Source organism: Lynx rufus, unplaced genomic scaffold (assembly GCF_022079265.1).
Source record: "Lynx rufus isolate CCGP_SWC_20201006 ecotype Redwood Valley unplaced genomic scaffold, mLynRuf1.p SCAF_14, whole genome shotgun sequence".
Classification (NCBI taxonomy): Eukaryota; Metazoa; Chordata; class Mammalia; order Carnivora; family Felidae; genus Lynx; species Lynx rufus.
Genome location: NW_025814828.1, coordinates 4405557 through 4425623, shown reverse-complemented (window position 1 = coordinate 4425623; position 20067 = coordinate 4405557). Strand labels below are relative to the sequence as shown.

General features: G+C 46.7%; 1 protein-coding gene across 1 annotated transcript in view; it reads right to left on the bottom strand.

The window, feature by feature from the left end:
* STS (steroid sulfatase) overlaps nt 1-20067 on the bottom strand; it is a 156990-nt gene that overhangs the window by 10975 nt on the left and 125948 nt on the right. Inside the window, exons 9-10 of the mRNA XM_047075868.1 lie at nt 11433-11592; nt 4266-4387 (exon numbers count right to left, since the gene is read on the bottom strand). Of these exons, the coding sequence (XP_046931824.1) occupies nt 4266-4387; nt 11433-11592 (282 nt within the window). The remainder of the gene's footprint in view (nt 1-4265; nt 4388-11432; nt 11593-20067) is intronic.

Below are 20067 nucleotides of genomic sequence, written 5' to 3'. Positions count from 1 at the left end.
GTAGAATATTCGCTCTTTTCTTAGGTGTACTTTAGAGACAAAATGCATTTCTAAACCGTGTGAAAACTTTAGGCAGTCAGCAAAGCAAGCATTTGGCTTTACTCACCATAGTGATGCTATTTTCATTTTAAACTTTATCTCTTGCACAGGCACGCTGAACAGAAAGGAGTTAACAAAATCTGCATATTCGTTACAGAAATTATAATAATAAACAAGATGACGTAACGGAAAAAAAATAAAGCTTCCTGATCTATTTTGAAAAGAAGGTACTTTTTATTTATTTTTACTTATTTATTTTTTTACATTTATTTTTGAGAGACAGAGCACTAGTGGGGGAGGGGCAGAGAGAAAGAGAGAGAAAGAGAGAGAGAGAAAGGGAGGGAGAGGCAGAAGCCAAAGCAGGCTCCGGGCTCTGAGCCGTCAGCACAGAGCCTGACACGGGGCTCGAACTCACGACCCGCAAGATCATCACCTGAGCCGAAGTCGGACGCTCAACCGACTGAGCCACCCAGGCACCACAAAGAAGGCACCTTTTAAAAAGTGGGATACAAACACATGATTTTAGAATGAGTTCTGTTACCCTACAGCGTTTTGTTGCAATTTCTTTATAAGATGCCTTTTTTTTTTTTTTTCAATCACAGAAAAAAAGTTTCAAACAAACTTGAACTGAAAGGTAGCTCGTGGGGCACTTGCGTGGCTCAGTCGGTTAAGTGTCCGACTCGTGATCTCAGCTCAGGTCCTTATCTCATGGTTCATGAGATAGAGCCCCGTGTTGGGCTCTGGGCTGAGAGCACAGACCCTGCTCGGGCTTCTCTCTCCCCCTCTCTCTCCTCCCCTTAAGCTTGCACTCTCTCTCTCTCTCTCAAAATGAAAACAAAAAAACAGTAGCCAGATTTGTGAGGCCCTTTTTGCTCAGCCTCAGGATGACCACATCCCATGCATTTCTCCGTCATCACATGAACTGGGTGTTCAGCCATCAACATGGAGTTTGTATGCTATGTTCTTAAGCTTGCAAATCTGTGACAGAACGCTTCAGCCAAGGATCTCCTGCTTTCTGAGATAAATTTTATCCACAAAATCAAGCTGCCATTACACTGAATTTTTAATTCACGTCAATTCACATGCCCCAATTTAAAGCCAAGGCTTTTAATACACCTCGCGCAGTATATTTCAATTCAAAATTCCCATTTTAAAGGAAGAAAAGCTAGGCATGTGATAATAATGCTTTTGTGAGTTCCTTTACAATGTAACGGGAGTAATGATATTAGCTCATGATTAAATTATGTCGTTCAACTTGCTGAGACAACTAAATTACAGAATTATTATAATTATGGAATTAGTGAATTATAGAGTAGACATTGCGCGTTAACAGTTGAAAGGGATTTGTGTTTCAAAGGGGTGGAAATGGAATTCTAGCTCTCAGTGGGAAGCTGTGAGAGAGGAAGAAAGCCCGGGTCTGCTGTGCCCACCAATTCCCCGAGTGTAAATACCCCCAGCGCGGCTGAGCTCACGTGAGCAACAGTTTAACAGCACGTGGGGAAGGTTCCCGACCTACCAGGAGCTGGCTCCGGCATGGGCCTGCTGTGACTAAATCCTGATCCTACATTTCTCTTTTCTTCTCTAAAAAGTCTTCTGAGCTCAGGCTGCAACCCTCTTTTCTTTTTTTTTTAATTAAAAAAAAATTTATTTATTAGAGAGAGAGAGAGGGAGAGAGAGAAAGGGAGACACGGAATCTGAAGCAGGCTCTAGTTACATACAGTTCCTTCTGCACAGTTGTCTCAACCTGGTGCAGAATGAGGTCAAGGGGATGGGTTTTTTTTTAATTGCTTAAGTGTTTATTTATTTTTGAGACAGAGAAAGACAGAGAGCAAGGGAGGGCAGAGAGAGACAGGGGGACACAGAACCCGAAGCAGGCTCCAGGCTGCTGTCAGCACAGAGCCCGAGTGGGGCTCGAACCCACGAACTGTGAGATCATGCCCTGAGCCAAAGTCGGACGCTCAACCGACTGAGCCCCCCAGGCGGCCCTGCAACCCTCTCTTCTTTAAGAATTACGGACCTCGTCCCACCACAGAGTACGGCAATCACTGACAATGTCCCACCAAAGAGATCCGAGCTGATGGAAGCTGACCCACCCAGCTAAGCACCAGTTGCCTTTGCTTCCTGTAGTTGACAGGTAACTGCGTGCGGGTGACAGTCCCACCTTCCTCTCGCACCTCCACCACCGCGGCCTGTGACAGAGCCAGCCACACAGCCTGGTGTCAGGCAGGGAATCTGGTCTGTTTCGCTCACTGGGAGATACCGTTCTAGCACACTGGATGCCACACAGTAGGTGCTGAAACATACCGGCAGGAGAAACACATGAACTACTGAGTAGAGCCCCACAAAGCCGAGTGTGACAGTGCCTGACAACAACCGTCGTTACTGAGTTTCAGGTATCACCTGAGAGGCAAGGGAGAGAGGACTCATAAAATCTATGGTGTGGACGCCCCTGGGCTGGACGGATGCCTCAGGTGCTGGAGCGCCGCGATCCCCACTTTTCTGTTATCGGTTCAGCCTTTCAGGAAGTGCACAGGAGGAAACGTCACCCGCGTGTGTCTGGGCAGCAAATTTCATCCCAGGGCCAGCCGCCTATCACAATCTGGGTCTTGCTTTTCTCACTTCCTCCTATTTTCTGTCTCTCTCTGTCCCTTGTGTCTTTCCTCCTCCACAGAGGGTTTCTCCAGCCCCTGATCCAATCTGTTCCTTCCGGTCTCTGCCCGGGGCTGGGGGTGGGGGGTGGCGGTGGGGGTCGGGGGCTGGGGCTATGTGTATGCACTTCTCCAAGGTTCGGGACAGGATAGGCGCTTCCTTACAGAAACCTCGTTCTCTATGTTTCTTGCAGGCTCCGTATACCAAGAGGTGGGAAGGAGTAGACCTCTCATTCACTGGAGGTCTCAGACCTCCACGTGTCCCTTAATCTAAAAGAGCCCCTGTGTCCATGCCGAGATTTGGAATCAGGGACACGGCGACGGGACAGGCAAACAGAACCCTCCCAGGTCGAGAATCCTAAACTCGTGTTTCTCTCTTACTTATCTTCCAGAAAACGTCGCAAGGAAGCGGCCCGGCCTTCCGGTAGACACTGTGAAGGGTAAACCTGGTGTTGTCTCTGTGGCTAAGGGAAGGCTTGCAATTTTCGACTTGAAAAATCAGGAAGAGGCTGTTCTTTGAATAAGCATTTGGTAAACGGGCTGGGTGAGCAGGTGCGGAGTGCGTGGTGGTGATAACCGGTATGGAAAGCGCCCGAGCTCAGGAATGAGCCGTCAGCTGGGAGGTCCCCGCAGAGTGTAGCCTCCAGGGACAGGACCCAAGGGACAACAGAGAAATGGGAGTTTTCCTTCATCTCTGAAGGTGAAACGGGTAGCCTGCCCTCAACACCCACCCGCTGCACGTACAATCCCAGCACAGTCGCCAGCTTTCCAGGCTCCGCGCATCTTAGGGCTGCGAACATCACTGTGATTCAAAGATTAAACACATGGAGAAACACCTGAAGCCTGTCCCTGCACAGAGGACCACCGCTCTGCTCTTGCACACTGCTACAAACACAGCTCAAAAACCGCCATCGGAAAACCCGAATTCTATCCCATTTCGGGTACAGGGCACGCTTTAAACGACACCCAGTTTGGCACATACACAACGACATCGAAGCATTTGGACTGCGCTTTTAAAGACCTAAATCCAGCTCATGATCCGCCACCTCCGAGGCTTTGGAGAGACTGTCGCGTGACCATCTCAACGCCATTCTGCATAAGAGCGTGAAGCTACCAAGTGCTGGACGGCAGGCATGGGGGGGGGGTGGTGTTTCAGCGGGGCTTTGGGGGGCACTGAGAAGGCCAGAGAAGGAGAGTCCTCCCGGGCAGAGGACGCTGCAAGCAGGAGTCACATGCCACCCACAGCAGGGGGGGCTGCGGTGGCTGAGACTCAGAGCCACAAGGAGCGGGAGGGAAGGTGGGCAGCTCGTGGGACATGGAGGGCTGCCAGCTGGGGCTTCCTCTGCCTGAGAGTCAGAGCTGCTCACGAATGACTGTCTGGATCACACCCTCGTGCCTGCACAACGACGGGACCCCAGGGAACAAGAGAAAACAGGAGGAGCAGAGGCTGGAAACAAAGCACAGTCACCGTGCTGAGGCATTCCCTGGCCTTTGCAGAGCTAAGCCCTCTTGCCCTTTCGACTTGCACGGCCCTGATCGCAAGCCAAGCAGAGGCGTGGGAAGGCGTGTGTTACTCACTGTTCCGAGGACGCCAGCGCACGGCATTTAAGTAGAAGTTGCAGTAATGGAAGAGAAACTCGTGATCGGAGTGTTGGGTTTTCCCTTGAAGCAGGGGCATCAGGTCACGTCCATCAATGATTCTGTGGGGACAAAGCCAGCCAGGCATCAGGTGGCGAGTGGCCACATCATCCTCGGGCTAAATCGCCCCAACTTTTGAGCTGCCCTTCCAGCAAATGAGAGCACCATAGAGTCACCTGGTCATAGCTGAGCAGCCAACACCAAGAACACTCGCTGACCCCTGTCAGGCACCATATGCAACTTAGCGGGGCCAATTCTGCTCTTGTATGAACTCAGTGAATCCTCCAAGTTGCACCAGGAGTTGGGACCATTATCATCCCATGGTGACGAGTTGAGGAAACTCAACTTGGCCAGAAGGTGCAAGTCCAAGGTCATGTGGCTAGGACCGGCCACTGGATGGAAACCCAGCTGATTGGGTAGCCATGCTCTCAACCACTCCCCCCGCTACTCGTCCTTAAACCCAACTTCTGCCTGTTAACCTTGACACACGGGAAGCTTTATTCCCGAAGTATAGCTCTCGTGAAAAGAAGGGTATCTAACTATTTGTGTTACGAAAAGGTATGGGAGCAGCTTGGCTTGGACAGAAGTCAATGGAAGCACATTTCTAAATCAGAAGGAATTAATCTCTAAGAGAATAATAATGCTGATGATACTAGATACCCTTTGGATGCATTGTTCCCGGATACAAACATCTCTTGTACGACTATCTAAGCAGACCAAGGGGAACTTTCCAGACTGCAAACAATTGATGATATACAATTGGTTAGGAGCAAAATAAGATTATTTGGCATTTAAAATAGGGGAAAAAAAGCCTAACGTTTTGAGTTAAACATACATTAACAGCCACTAGAACAGCTCAAGTCATTGGTACCATTAGGGCCATGCCATCAAAACAAGGGGCAGAGGGGCACCTGGGTGGCTCAGTCGGTTAAGTGGCCGACTTCGGCTCAGGTCATGATCTCACGGTCCGTGAGTTCAAGCCCTGCGTCGGGCTCTGGGCTGATGGCTCAGAGCCTGGAGCCTGCTTCCGATTCTGTGTCTCCCTCTCTCTCTGCCCCTCCCCCATTTGTGCTCTGTCTCTCTCTGCCTTTCAAAGGTGAATAAATGTTAAAAAATTAAAAAACAAAACAAAACAAAAAAACAAAAAACAAGGGGCAGAGAGCTACTTTGCAAGTGCTAGATGGTCTCAGCTGAGGATTATCTTTCTCTGATGAAAAACACTCCATCCCTGTCATCCCTTATCAGGAGGAATTCAGAAGCTGGAAGTCGACCTTGGTTCTATAATTTGGGTTAGCGTTCTTGAGAGGCTCTCTGCATCCCCTGAGCTTTGTGTGTGGCTTATTTTGGTGTCACTAAAAACCCCTAATGTGATTATAGTCTCGTTGCTCAGCACTTCTCTGGCCTCAGCCCTCGTTATTAATCATGCACTCAGTGCAAGCCCATGGACTGAAAATATTCTATTATTGTGAGTTAAACATAAGAACAAAAGGCAGACTTGGCCCCCAAGCCTGCATTCCCGTTCACCATGGGAGGAGGAGAGAGAAGCAAGGTAGAGAGATGCTTCTATCCAGAAGCAGCACGCTCTCTGAAATAGTATTTCTATCCTGAAATGGCAGTGATTGCGCGTGGGTCTGTCCAAATCCCTTTGGAGAAAGGCTCAGTCCTTACTAATATGCAATCCTGAACAGCGTGTTAAGAAAGGAAGGGATGAGACGCGGTGTGTAGCTGCCAGCACCTGAACAGGAGAAGCTCCTGGTGGTGGAAAATGACCAGGGGGTGGGGACACAGAAGGACATCATCCTGTCCCCAGACCTCCACCTCAAGTGCAGAGCCGGCCTTTCCCGGAACCCTCGGAATGGAGACCAAAAGCCCATTCCCAGGGCACAACATCCAACTCTATTCCCTTATTCTTTGGATGTAGAGATAGATCTTATCATTATTATTAAATTAAAAATTTTTCTAATGTTTATTTCTGAGACAGAGAGAGACAGAGCATGAGTGGGGGAGGGGTAGAGAGAGAGGGAGATGCAGAATCCGAAGCAGGCTCCAGGCTCCCAGCTGTCAGCACAGAGCCCCATGCGGGGCTCGAACTCACAGACCGCGAGATCATGACCCGAGCAGAAGTCGGATGCTCAACCGACTGAGCCACACAGGCGCCCCTTATTTTTTTTTTTAACATCCTATACCTAATGTACTCATCCCTAGAAGCAGGCAATAAATCATGCCACTGTGAAAAGCCACCGTTTGTTTAAGAGTGCTACAGAAATATGGTCTGTCAAAGAGAGGCTCATTTCTGCCGTGAAAAATTGGAAGTGACCCCACTGCGCTCAACTTTTAAATGGTGTCGAAGCTATCAAAACACTAGGAATTGTTTTAAACAGCATGTGTGAGTCACCGATAACCGTGGCCATAACCCAGAGGCAGCACATTTCCCCTGATGCGGCCCGGGCGGAAATGCGTCCATAACGTCGCGATCTGTGGGACCAGGGACGAGGCACTCTCAGAGCGACACGAAGCATTGCTGTTTTCTATTGAGAAGACTCTTAATTGGGACTTTTCTGCCGGTGAATTCAAGTTTTCATAGCAAGTGTGCACAGATAGTCTCTGCTATGAAATTGGATGAGTTCTTTTGTAGCCTCCGCTTGATTCTCTGAAAGATGTGTTCATTTGAAATTGTTTTTAATTTGGAAAGTGAGATAGAGACACTCTCCATGGGCTCCTGACCCGCAATGACCGTCATGATTTTAAGCACTCATTTCCAGGCAGCTGATTTCAGAATGTCACATCAAATTAAATACCATGGGACAACTGTCACATCACCGCAAAGAGCACGTTTCGGGAACTTTCCTTGGGCTGCGGTGACTTCCTTCCCCGCCTGGATGTGCTGGCCTTTCTCTTAGTTGTGAACCAGCACGTAGTTTTCCTGGATGTCCTTGACTCTGCTCGACTCTGCCTGGATGTCCTGAACTCTGCCTGGCCAGCTCTCAGAAGGATTTAGGGATCACAGGAAAGGGGAAAGCTTTGCTTGTCTGGAAAACCAGACAAGGTTTTGGGGACTGACAAAGAGGCTAATTTGGGGTGCCATGTTGGTGAGATACCTGTGTGACATTCACAACAAAGTGATTTCTTCACTAGGAAGTAACAGTAAGGGAGACATTTTTTGGAGAAAGTGTGTGTACCTTTAATAAACTACAGGAAATTCCAAGTAAACCAGGAAGTTATTTTCATGATATAAAAAATTCCTCCATTCATAAACATTGAACACACTGCCTAATTTAAGTATAAAGCAACACCAATCATGAGTATTTGTACATATAGGAAGAGTTTCACCCCTTTTTCTGCAAAACGCAGGGGAACTAGTTTTATGTGTAGGACTCTATTGAAATAGTCGTCCGCAGTTGCCTGGCCATTGGGCAGCAACATTTAATGGGAGAATGAAGTCACTTCCCTGGTCTTCATGAGACAAAAATGATACTGCTCATTCAAATACTGATTTCTTTTCCTAACATGAACAGAGTCAAATTTTATTTTATATTATTTAGGAGATCTAAATTTTATTTAGAAGATCTAAATTTATTTTATTTAGAGATAGGAGATCTAAATATTTCACCCACAAAACTTGATTCTCAAAGATGTCAACACCCCCTTTTCTTTCCTCCCAGCTGAATGGGCTACGGCCTGAATTTAGATGATTACCAAAGGCTTCACCAATTATGGCATGTTGCAATTCTTTATCAGCAATATCTGTGAACAAGGAGCTTGGTCACAGGCTTACTATGGTGATAGTCTATCTGCTTGCAAAGATGTCCTGATGGGAAGGCTTTCATTTTCATGAATTAATGCATTTTATTATTATATTCTTCTTATGTAAGTCCCTGTTGCCTATGCTTTACACACACACACACACACACACACACACACACACACACACACGGGTTGCCCTCCATTTATTTCCAGAATCAGCTCATTTGGAGACACAGGGGGGAATGATTTTTCAGAATACGCCTGGGGTAATGGACACCAAAAGTTCTTTTGATAAACCTGTGTGGTGGAATGCAAATGAATCACTGAAGTATGTGTGAAGGCAAATTCACTGTGGACAGGAATCTCATACAGACACACTACGGGGTCAAATTAGAGAATGATTCTCGCCGTAGCGCTGAGACTTTGCAAAGCGAAAACCTCTTATGTGTATCCCTGACCACTGCTCTTTTGACCTAAGTAGAAATCCTGCGCTGAAGGGTTCTCATCTCCTATTGAGCTCTGATTGGGCAGGAAAGCCAGCTATCAGACACAAAACACTTCTTGAGAACGACAAGGTTGTACCTGAAGGCTAGGGGTCTTTTGAACAGAAATCCTCCTGTTGCAACAAAACACCAGAAAGATGTGAGGGCACCTCGTTAAGCTCCCGTCACACAGCTCGGGTTCAACCCTTGAAGTGAGTTTATTCTCCTGAGGAATGTAAATTTAATACTGCTCAAGCAAGAAATCGGGGAGGCTGATTTCCACCAATCTTTCTGGGAGAGAGTTAAGGCTGTTTTCTCAAGAGTAGGTATTTGTGTATCATTTATAGATGGATATCCATATGGGAATGTGGTCCACATGCTTTCATTGAACCGTTTTGCTGAGGTTAATCTATTGTAACAATATTTTCCATAAAAGAGTCATAATTGAGCCTCCAGACAGGCTTCGTCAACCTCAGCACTACCAACATAATTGGTTGAATTATTCCTCCTTGTGGGAAGACGTCTCGTATCTCACAGGATGCCTAGCAGCATCCCTGGCCTCTGGATGCCATCAGATGCCAGTAATTCTGGGTCAAGACAATCAAAAATATCTCCAGGCAATGACAAATGGCCCCTGGTGGGGAAAGAGTCACCCCCGCGGGGAGAGAATCATACCGTTAGATGTTCCAAGTCTCCAGGGCAGAGATGTATAAGGATGTTTTCTGGACCTGGTTTGCACTGTGATTTAAATAAGATATTGTGTGATAACTGCATTTCCAAGAAGGATTTCAGTTTTCTTATCTGAGTAGTCTCTAGGATTACGGTGGCATTTTATCAGGCCTTAAACCTGAACCCAGAGACAGTATTGTCACATTGACTTGGGCCAAAAAGTATCCGTGAGATCCATGAAAAGCGTCTTCAATCTTGTGGAGGAGTTCTTATAGGTGAGATGGCTCACACATCAAATAGTGTGGGCCTGCTGAAGACGGAGGCTGCCTCCTTCTTCAATGCCCACGAACAAGGAAAACAGACTGACCTCCGTGAGCCTCAGATTGGCGTGGGAGGGAAGGGCCAGCAGCAAGATTTCCCTTAACGGACTTTCCTCAGCCTCTGATCTTTTCCTTCCCTTGTGTTTCCACAACTACATGCGAACCCATTTAAAGACACAGGGAAAGCAAAAGCAGTGCTGATTTTAATATTATGAGCCATGAGAGAAAAATGTAATTAATGAAATCACCTCAACACTCTGCGTGAGCTAGTTAAGGAAAGATTAAGTTTTACGTCAAGGGTCAGAACAAAGGGCCAGGGCCAGTGAGTAGATGAGATAGAAAGTGAGAGTTTTGGCTTTACATAAGGAAAGACTTTTTATGACTTTCTGCTGCCGTGTTTTCTGTCATTGAGGCAGAAAAAGAGTATTTGAACAAAGTAGATGTTGAAAGTCCCCTTTAGCCCTCAAATCTTATGATTCTATGGTCCCAGATGCGCATTACATGAGTACGGCCAACACTGACATGCTCTTGTGACTTTAGTCCTCCCATTGAGCCTGCAAGGTTGGTGCTGTTATTGAACCCATGTTTCAGGTGAGGAATCAAGGCCCACTAAGGTAAACACTTACCCAGCAGTGAAGCCGAGATTTGAACCCAACCTGCTGTCATGCACAGCACCACGTGCTCTCAAGAGTGTGGCCCAGACACCCCTGGGGGATCCTTTCAAGAAGTCTATGAGGTCAAAACTATTTTCGCGTGAACACCCAACGTTCTGTGCCCTTTGTGCTACATACAGCCCTTCCAGGAGCGCAAAGCGGACTTTGCCAGTGGAGTCATGGCAGGAGATGTCATCATCCCTGCTGTCCGCGGACTGAATGTGGCTTGGGCGTTCTCGTGCGCTGAATGTTTTTTCAGGTTTAACTGCTCATAGGATAAAGGTTGATAGGCATAACGCACATACACAAAACGTCTTTGGGTTCCTCAGTCACTCAAGAGTGGACATGGGGGTTGAGAACACAAAGTTTGAGAAGGGCTGAGCTCTCTGAAGCTGCCTGTGGTGCGTGCGCATCCACACACGCGTGTTTGGGGGAGAAGATACGCCTCAAGAAAAAAGTTGAGAATAGTAAGGAAAGAGTGAACAGTGACACAATCTTAAAAGCAATGGGAGATCAGCAAACCTATCCCGGGACTCAGCTCGGGCCAAGCTGTGCTTCCCTCTCTGGTTTCCCGTTTCCTCTTGGTTCCGCTGGCCACGGGATTTAAACAAAATTTGCAGCCCGCCTGCATGACATGAGCCTGGTCTGCCACCAAACTAATGAAAACAATTAATCAGCGTGCTTCCCTTAAAACTCTTCAGATTGGTAATAACGCTTAAGAAGAAACCATTGGCAATGTCATAGGAAGTTGTATTTAAATTTAAGAGAAAGACGTTTCATTTAGAACGTGCTAACTGAAGGCATGCTGGGAGGGAGGGCAGTTAACGGCAGAACCAGCTGCCTTTCTTGCTGCTGCAGCAGAGAGCAGCTGAGTGGGACCAAAAGGAAGGTAGGGGAGCAAAACACGGGGGGCAGGGGGGGTAAAAGAGGCGTCTGCCCAGCTACCCCCAGAGCCCGTGGACGGCGCGGCGGGAGAGACAGGGTCAGTGGCATGCTCAAAGCCTTCGGTTCGTGAAAGCCAAGGACCGTGCCACTGCACCACACCCTGGAGTTTATTACCCACTGGGATAATGGGGTTGACAGCGTTTTTACACCAGCGGCCCCGCCAGTGAGTCCCATAACGGGATGAGGGTGAGAAGTGCAGTGGCGACAGACAGCACGCCGTCATGCAGGCAAACCGAATGTGCTCGCCTGGTGGATGCGAGGGAGACGACAGCGTGTGCGTCTGAGTCACAGTACCTGTCCTCAGGCAACGGAGCCCCTGCCAGTGTGGCCACCGTCGGAAACACGTCCATGTTGCTTGTTGGCTCGTCAATCTCTAGTCCGGCTTGTATCACTCCCGGCCACCGAAGAATGCCAGGAACCCGGATACCCCCTTCCCAGTTGTTTGCTTTTCCCCCTAAAACGTCAAAATAAAATAAAAGAGAGAGAGAGAGACAACAGGAAGATGCATGTCTTTTCAAAGCTTGGTTTAAGGCTCATTTCAACGCACTCTTCAACGTCCAACACGGGGCGGGTGATTTGGATGAACAAAGTGCTCTACTTGCATGGATTCAGTGAGAATTTTGCAAGCAACAGAGCATACAATGGGGTGAAAAAAACCACATACGACATGGTCACTATTATGCATGGCACACGGCTGGCACTGCCCGGTGGTCATGAACTAGGGCGACTCTACTCTCACAGCGAGAGAGGACTCAGGTCAATGACCATGGACTCACGAAGCTGACATTCCATTTCTACTTCTCACCAGGTTAGCAGGAAAAGTAACGGTCCCCCAAAATGTCCATGCCCAAATCCTCAAAATCTCTCAGGCCAGGATTTTTCTGGAGGGCTGGGAACAGGACTTGTGGGCCGGGTCTCCCAGTTAAGGTGAGTCCACTGGTCTGTGTTTCTGCCACTGAACATTTCTAAGATTTCCAACTTCCCAGGAAGTAATCTCCAGGCTCCTTGTGTGTTTAGTTGATGGCATTCTTGTGCCCTTAGAAACAATCCCCATCTTTTGTGAGAGACAGGCTGGAAGGTGGTACGAGGGTGGCCTTGACAATGGACGAGGGGGCCCACGCCAACGAATGCAGCTGCCTGCAGATGCTGGAAAAAGCATGGAAACATATTCTCCCCGGTAGCCTTCACAAAGGAACACGGCTGCCAACACAGAGCTTTGCACAGGTGGACCCACCTTGGGCATCTGAACCCCACACCTGTAAGATAATCTGTGTTGTTCCGAGCCACTGCATTTGCGGTGTTTGTTACTGCAGCCGCAGGAAAGGAAAACGCCAGCTGTGCGGCTCAGGCATTTGTGCCTCAGTTCCCCCAGCACAACATTAGGTTGACAATTGCATGGAATCACCCCAAGTGTCACGTCCAGTGTCTGGAACAGAAGAAGAGCGCCCAAATTGCCATTTTCACCACTGCTATTATTTTGGCTAGCAGGATAGCCCTTACTGTTTCGGTGAAGAAACCAGCTTTGCCCATAGGAAGTGACTTGACCATAAGCAAGTAGAGCGTGAATGGGGTGTGGGGAGACGACGGAACGGTGAGCTCCGTCCAGAGTGGCTCTGCAGACAAGATGCCCTCCGAGGCCTGCAACCAATGCACCTGGAGGGACATAGGCATGCCAGCACGAGAGCCCAGAGAGGCGAGGGCCGGACCCCCAGCCATGCAGCTAGCACAGGGACAGGTGCAAAACCGGACGCACGGCTTTCGCCTGAAGTAATTCAGCATGGCTCTAAAATGAGCTGAGCACCGCTGAACACCACAGGAATAACCACGCTGGAAGCTGGGCTGGAGACAAGGGAGCGAATGGATGTTCAGCTACTTCAAAGTACCTTTTTCAAGCTTTGTAAGATTAAGTAAAGAGTCAAATTAAATGAACAAGTTGAGACATAAACTGATGTGCAGCGGGAATAGAACGCATGAGTACGATGCATGGTTGACAAAGGACGCGAGTGCCACTTAAACTTCAAAATTTGGGGCACCTGGGTGGCTCAGACGGTTGAGCGTCCGACTTTGGCTCAGGTCATGAGCTCACAGTTCGTGGGTTTAAGCCCCATGTCGGGCTCTGTGCCGACAGCTCAGAGCCTGGAACCTGCTTCGGATTCTGTGTCTCCCTCTCTGTCCACCCTTCCCCTGCTCCTGCTCTCACTCTGCCTCTTTCTCAAAACTAATAAACATTAAAAAAAATGTTTAAGTTTAAAAATGGAATACAGGAGACAGAGGTTTAAGGGATCTTGAAGCAAAGCTTCACTTCTTAATGCTGGTTTTTAATGACTGTGCTGGTTTTTTAATTCTGTCCATTGCAGAATGAATTGTAGCTGACGACTCTGGACTCAACTCCTCTACAAGCAAGATCTTTAAACTCTGGGCACTAAATGTTTTATACGCATAGACATCAGGGTAGACTCACATAAAAATTCACATTATCCTTTGCAGTTTCCACGGTGGCCCCCAGGAAAAGTTAAAAGTATTGCACTATATCTTCTCAACATGATCTTAAGGTAATTATCTGACAAATACTACTATTCTTGCATCACAGACACCACATCAAAGAATAGGGAAGTTCAAATAATTTGCCATAATTTATTCAAGCTGTCAGTAGCTCAGAGAGCTTCAGGAGGACCCTCAAGGTGTGAGTTAGTCTGACTCTCCTTCTACGAGATTGAGCACATAGAAGTGTCACTTGCTTATGCGAATAGCAGACCGGGCTCACAGCATTTTACCTGCTCATCCTTCTACTGGATCAAACTCGGAATGTGCACCTGTTTACGCTTCTACCAGATCAAGATAGTAGGATTTTCACCTGCTTATCTGAACTCATAGACTTTAAACGTGTTTATCCATATACTGGATCAAGTTCATAGACTCATCTGTTTAGCCTTGTACTAGATCAAGCCCACAGAATTTAAACTTGCTTATCCATCAACTAGATCAAGCCCAAAGACTTCCATCTGTTTATTCTTCACGATCAATCTCACAGCTTATCACATGCGAAATCCTTCTACTAGATGAACCTCAGACAATTTTCATCTGTTTATCCTTCCATTAGATGAACCTCATAATATTTTCCCTTGCTTATCCTACCAGATCAGACTCATAGATTTTTCATCTCTTTGTCCTTCTATGAGATTTAGCTCATAGGATATGCACATTTCTCTTACCAGGTGAGTCTCATAAAAGTTTCACCTTTTGTTGTACTAGATTAAGCTCATGGAATTTTTTAAATCGATTCTACTGAATGAAAATCATAGACTTAAATCTTATTCTTCTTCAAGTTCAAACCCAAAGGACATGCACCTGCTACCTTTCTAGATGAACTTCATAGGATTTTCGTCTGTTTGTCCTTCTGCAAGATTAAGCTTATAGAATATGCACACGACTATCTTTCTAGATGAACATCAAATGATTTTTACATGTTTCTCCTTCTGCGGAATTCAGCTGATAGGATACACACAGGACTATCCTCCTAGATCAAGCTCACAAAATTTTCATGGTTATCCTTCTAGATAAAACTCATGGGATCTTCATATTTATCCTTCGACCAGATCAAGCCCGTAGAACTTCACTGTAAATTTAAGAACAACAAAATAAGTTTGCTACCTAACATAAAGATCTTGTTTAGTTAACGGCTAGTGTATATATTTCTGGCCCCACTGGTTATCGTAAAATAAAACAAATAAATCAGAAGGTAGGCCAAAATACCACAAAAACAAAAAAGAATCCTTTAAAATTTTATATCTTCTAGATGCAACATGGCATTGCAGATTGGATTCTGAAACAGAAGAGTGCTTTAGTGCAAAATGTATGGTTAACAGTGATGTACCAAAGTTAATTTCTCGGCAAATAACAACGGTTATGCAGAAAGTTAACACTGGACGAAGCTGGGTGCAGGGAAAACAGTAGCTATCCTCACTATCTTTGTAACTCTGTCAATCTATACTAACTCCAAAGTAAAAACTACTAAAGACACACATAGATATGCTATAAATACACGTGTGTTTCCCTGGTTAACTAAGTACTTGGCATTCTCTAGAACAAAGCAGGGAGAACAATACGAATTACTTCACAGGGTTTTATACATACTCTTTCTAATGGCTACATGTTACTGATCACGTACCATGCCATATGGACTATGACCTGCATTTTGTCACTAACTCCTTACAACCACCTCAGGAGGGCGCGACTATCACTCCCCATGTATAGACGCAAACTCTGATGGTCTATAATATGCATTTCATCTCACTGTATCCTTCCACCTACCCCACAGTGGTGCTACCATCACTCTCCATTGTGTAGATGCAACACCTGAGGGGCTGAGGGCAGGTAGATCCCGAAGTTATGTAGCCTGCTTGGGATTGTCTCTCTCCCTCGCTCCCTCTGCTCATCCCCTGCTCACTCTCTTTCTCTCTCTGTCTCAAATAAATAAATAAACATTAAAAATAAAAAGAAACTCGGAAAGACAAATCTGAACTACAGGATTAAGAACCACAACCCCGGGCACATTGTTTTACCCTTCCAGAAGTGAGTGAACAGGTGCATCTTCTTTAAGGAAAAAGGCAGTGTTCAAGGCTGCCTGGAGCTCACCAGGTGAAGGTACAGGGACACCTGGCTGCAAATCCACGTGAGAGCAGGACTGGGAAGTGCCCAAGTTCCCACGTCTTGGCTAGATTTCCATGTCTTGGAATGAGCATGGGGCGCAGATGTCTCTTCAAAATTCTGACTTCATTTCCTTTGGATGTGTACCCAGCAGTGGGATTGCTGGGTCATACGGGAGCTCTGTTTTTAATTTCTTAAATTTTTTTTTTCAACGTTTATTTATTTTTGGGACAGAGAGAGACAGAGCATGAACAGGGGAGGGGCAGAGAGAGAGGGAGACACAGAATCGGAAACAGGCTCCAGGCTCCGAGCCATCAGCCCAGAGCCTGACGCGGGGCTCGAACTCACGGACCGCGAGATCGTGACCTGGCTGAAGTCGGACGCTTAACCGACTGCGCCACCCAGGCGCCCCTGTTTTTAATTTCTTGAGGGAACTCCATAATGGTTTCCACCGTGACCGCACGAATATGCATTCCCACCAACACTGCATGAGGGTCCCCTTTTCTCCACAACCTCTCCAACACTAATCTTTGGTCCCAACAGCTGAGATATGGAAATAACCTAAATGCCCACCAGTGGATAAATGAGAAAATGTGAAATTATATATACATACACACACACACACACACACACACACACAAGGGAACACCAGGCACAGAAAAGGAGGAGGTGTTGCCACGAAACCACATGGGTGAAGCTGGAGAACATCATGCCAAGTGAAATAAGCCAGACACAGAAAGATAAATGAGTCAAACTCATGGAAACAGAGAGCAGAATGACAGTTGGCATTGGCATGGGACTGGGGAAATGGGGAGATACTGGTCAAAGGGTACAAAGTTGAATACGTTCCAGGATCTAATGGGCAACATGGGGGCTATAGCTAACCAGACCGTATCGCATCACTGCGTACATGAAAACAGAGAGATCTTACGTGTTCTTACCACACACACAAAAAAGAAAAAAATGGTGACTGTATGAAATGATGGGTATGTTAAATAACTTGGCTGTGGATATCATTTCACAGTGTATACATACACCCCAACGTCAAGTTGTGCATCTTAAATATATATAGTTTTTATTAGCTGTACTTGAAAAAAAGCTGAAAAAAAATCAGCAAAGGAGATACTTGTATTTATTTTGTAAATATGACTCTGTTTCACCATAAGAAAACCAAATAGTCTTTCCATTTATATAAACGGTACCATTTCCATAAATGCCTATCCACTTATACAGGCACCCCCCCCACACACACACAATGTAGACAGTGTCATAGAAATCCACAGGCTCATCCAAGGTATGTGTAGATGATGATTCAAGTATCAGGAATCTACTCTGGGAACTCTGCTCTGAGATCCTGAACCTCCGGGTGATGGAAGAAAAGGGTATGAGAGCACGCTTGGTGTCCAGCTCCTCTGAAATCACCACAAAACTCCTGGAGGAAACCTAGAGAAGTCACACCCTGCCAGAGATCTAAGATTCCCCTGAAGAGCTCCAAGCCAGAAACAGTCCCCTGGAGGCAACAATTCTGCGTGCAGCGAAGGGGCTTAGCTCTGCTCAGGTGCGGTACTCCGAGCACCATCAAGAAAGGTAAAGAAAGAAAGAAAGAAAGAAAGAAAGAAAGAAAGAGAGAGAGAGAGAGAGAGAGAGAGAGAAAGAAAGAAAGAAAGAAAGAAAGAAAGAAAGAAAGAGGGAGGGAGGGAGGGAGGGAGGGAGGGAGGGAGGAAGGAAGGAAGGAAGGAAGGAAGGAAGGAAGGAAGGAAGGAAGGAAGGAAGAAAGGTAGGTAGGTAGGTACAGGACTATGGGAGGCAGTGTGTCTGCAGCTCCCGGGGCCCAGCCATTCGCTGACCACCTGGATGTAAGGGCTGGCAGGACCACGTGTGTGGTGGCATCCCAGGCTACTTTTCTAATAACAAACTATCATACTCGGGACGAACCATGATGCTCTGTCAGGAAAATATGAACCCACTACGTGTAACATCCAAAGACCCTCATCTTACAGTTCTGAATTTATATTCAGAAGGAAATAGATCAATAAACAGAACCCCGTGCAATTTTCTAAAGCTGTAAAAGGAGTGTTTTTTCTTTTATTTTACAAGAATGGTAAAAAAAAAATGCACATTAAAAAAATCTGTAACACTCCGTGCACACTCTGCTTAGGGAGAAACCTGTTTGGTTAAGTATGACCACACATTTCCAGGCATGTGTTCGTGAGCAAATAGCCTTGGTCGTCAGATGGTGTAGCTCTCACTCTTATCCCCCTTGCCACGGTCCATGGAAGAGGCTATGTGCAAAATGCGTCCATCAGGCTGAAACAGGACAGCTGACTCTCCCAGTCACTGCCACAATTATCCCTGGTGAAGTTCACGGCATCTACAGTGGTGAGCTCCATTCATTCCGAAAGCGTTTATTAAGAAATCACTTAGGATGACCAGGAGTAATGACGGAGTGCACCATGTTCCAGGAACTATTCAAGCTCACTGCAGAGATGAACATGTTCCTTCGGACCATTGCTTGCAGGGTAGGTACCCCATTTCACAGCTGGGAAATCTTTGGTCAAGTGATGGCACCAGGTAGGGCTCCAGAATCTGGGCTATGGAACGCTAGGTTTTCTTGATTCTCAGAACCCCACAGGGAACACAGTTATATGAACAAGGATCTCACCCAACAGGAATTCCAGGTCTGCAGGGAGAGCTCAGAAGTCCCGCCAGATGCCTCTGAGTGGGAGTCCACAGAAACCACAAGGGGGATGCCTGCTACCTAGGAACACCCACCCTGCCACCACAGAGTCTGAGTGGCGTCACGGAGGACAAACAGGGGCAGGAAACCTGGAGATGTCTTGCAGGACAAAGACAAGAAAAACAGGGTAAGAAATCTGGATTGCTCTTTCTTTCCCCTGAAAATGCATGAGCAGAGAAAAAAGGGAGTAAATTTACAACTTGGTCAAGTAATTGTCAAAGTCACACACTGAACATATAGATGGCACTTTGCCACGATGAGAAGTCACAGGGGAAGGATGGCTGAGTTCCCCAATCTCTCCAGGCAAATGCAGAGAAAATGCCACCATTTACTCCAAGCCTCTTGTCAAGAACAGCTGCTTCCGGGCCAGGCTTCTATTTTTGTCCTTTCTGATGCTGCCACCCGGCAGGTCAAATCACTTTTAGTGGCAAGAGCATATGCCAGTCATTCTCATACTTGATCTGAGCACAGAGTTTTGTGAAATCATCTCGTTGCCACTTCTCTCCTCCTGGGCACCTCCATGACCGTGTAACGTGGATACCCAGCATGCATACAAACCACAATAATGCAGGTAGAAGCACAAATTCAATGCTGTCTCACCCAAGATGCTATGTTTTAAGCTTTTCTTCACTTATTCATTCTAGGGACCAAAGCCCACAAATTACAGCTCTACCTGGTGCCATCACTTGACCAAAGATTTCCCAGCTGTGAAATGGGGTACCTACCCTGCAAGCGATGGTGGGGAAGGAACGTGTTCATCTCTGCAGTGAGCTTGAATAGTTCCTGGAACATGGTGCACTCCATCCTTACTCCTGGTCATCCTAAGTGATTTCTTAATAAACACCTTCGGAATGAATGGACGTGACAGAATCATCTGCGTTCCGTCAGGCTATATCAGTGCAACACTCTCCTGATATCAGTGCTCAAAAAACATTGTAAAAACACCCTTAAAATGAACTGACTCAGTCTGAAGAGTTACACGTAACTCCTCGAGCACAACGTGAAACTGCTGACTCATCTGAGTAGGGGTTGGGGAACGTCTTCCTCAGGGGCCGGGTAGGAGACAGGGGTTGGGAACATCTTCCCTCAGGGGCCAGGTAGGAGACAGGGGTTGGGGAACGTCTTCTCTCAGGGGTCATGTAGGAGATAGCTTGACGTTCATGGTTTCTTCCCCAACACTCATTTCTGCTGTCACGTTGTGAGACCTCGAAGAATAAGCGTGGCTGTGTCTCGATAAAACTTTATTTGCAAAACCAGCCATCAGGCTCCATTCGGCCCCAATGCCAAAACTAGTGGAGCCCTGCCCTGAGTTAACTGAATTTAGATTCTGTGTCCAGCTGAGTGCAGCAAGCAGGCAATTCCACAATAGTAAGTCCTTCAGTATTGAGGCAAAATGTCAGCGAGGCTTCTAGTAACGATGCATTTGTTCCCTCAACTGGACACCTTCTTAGTATCTCCTACAAGATGAAAAACTAAGCCACGGACTGTGGCAGAGAACGCCAAGTGAACCGTGTTCTGGGTCTGATCCGCTTCTGCAACATCATA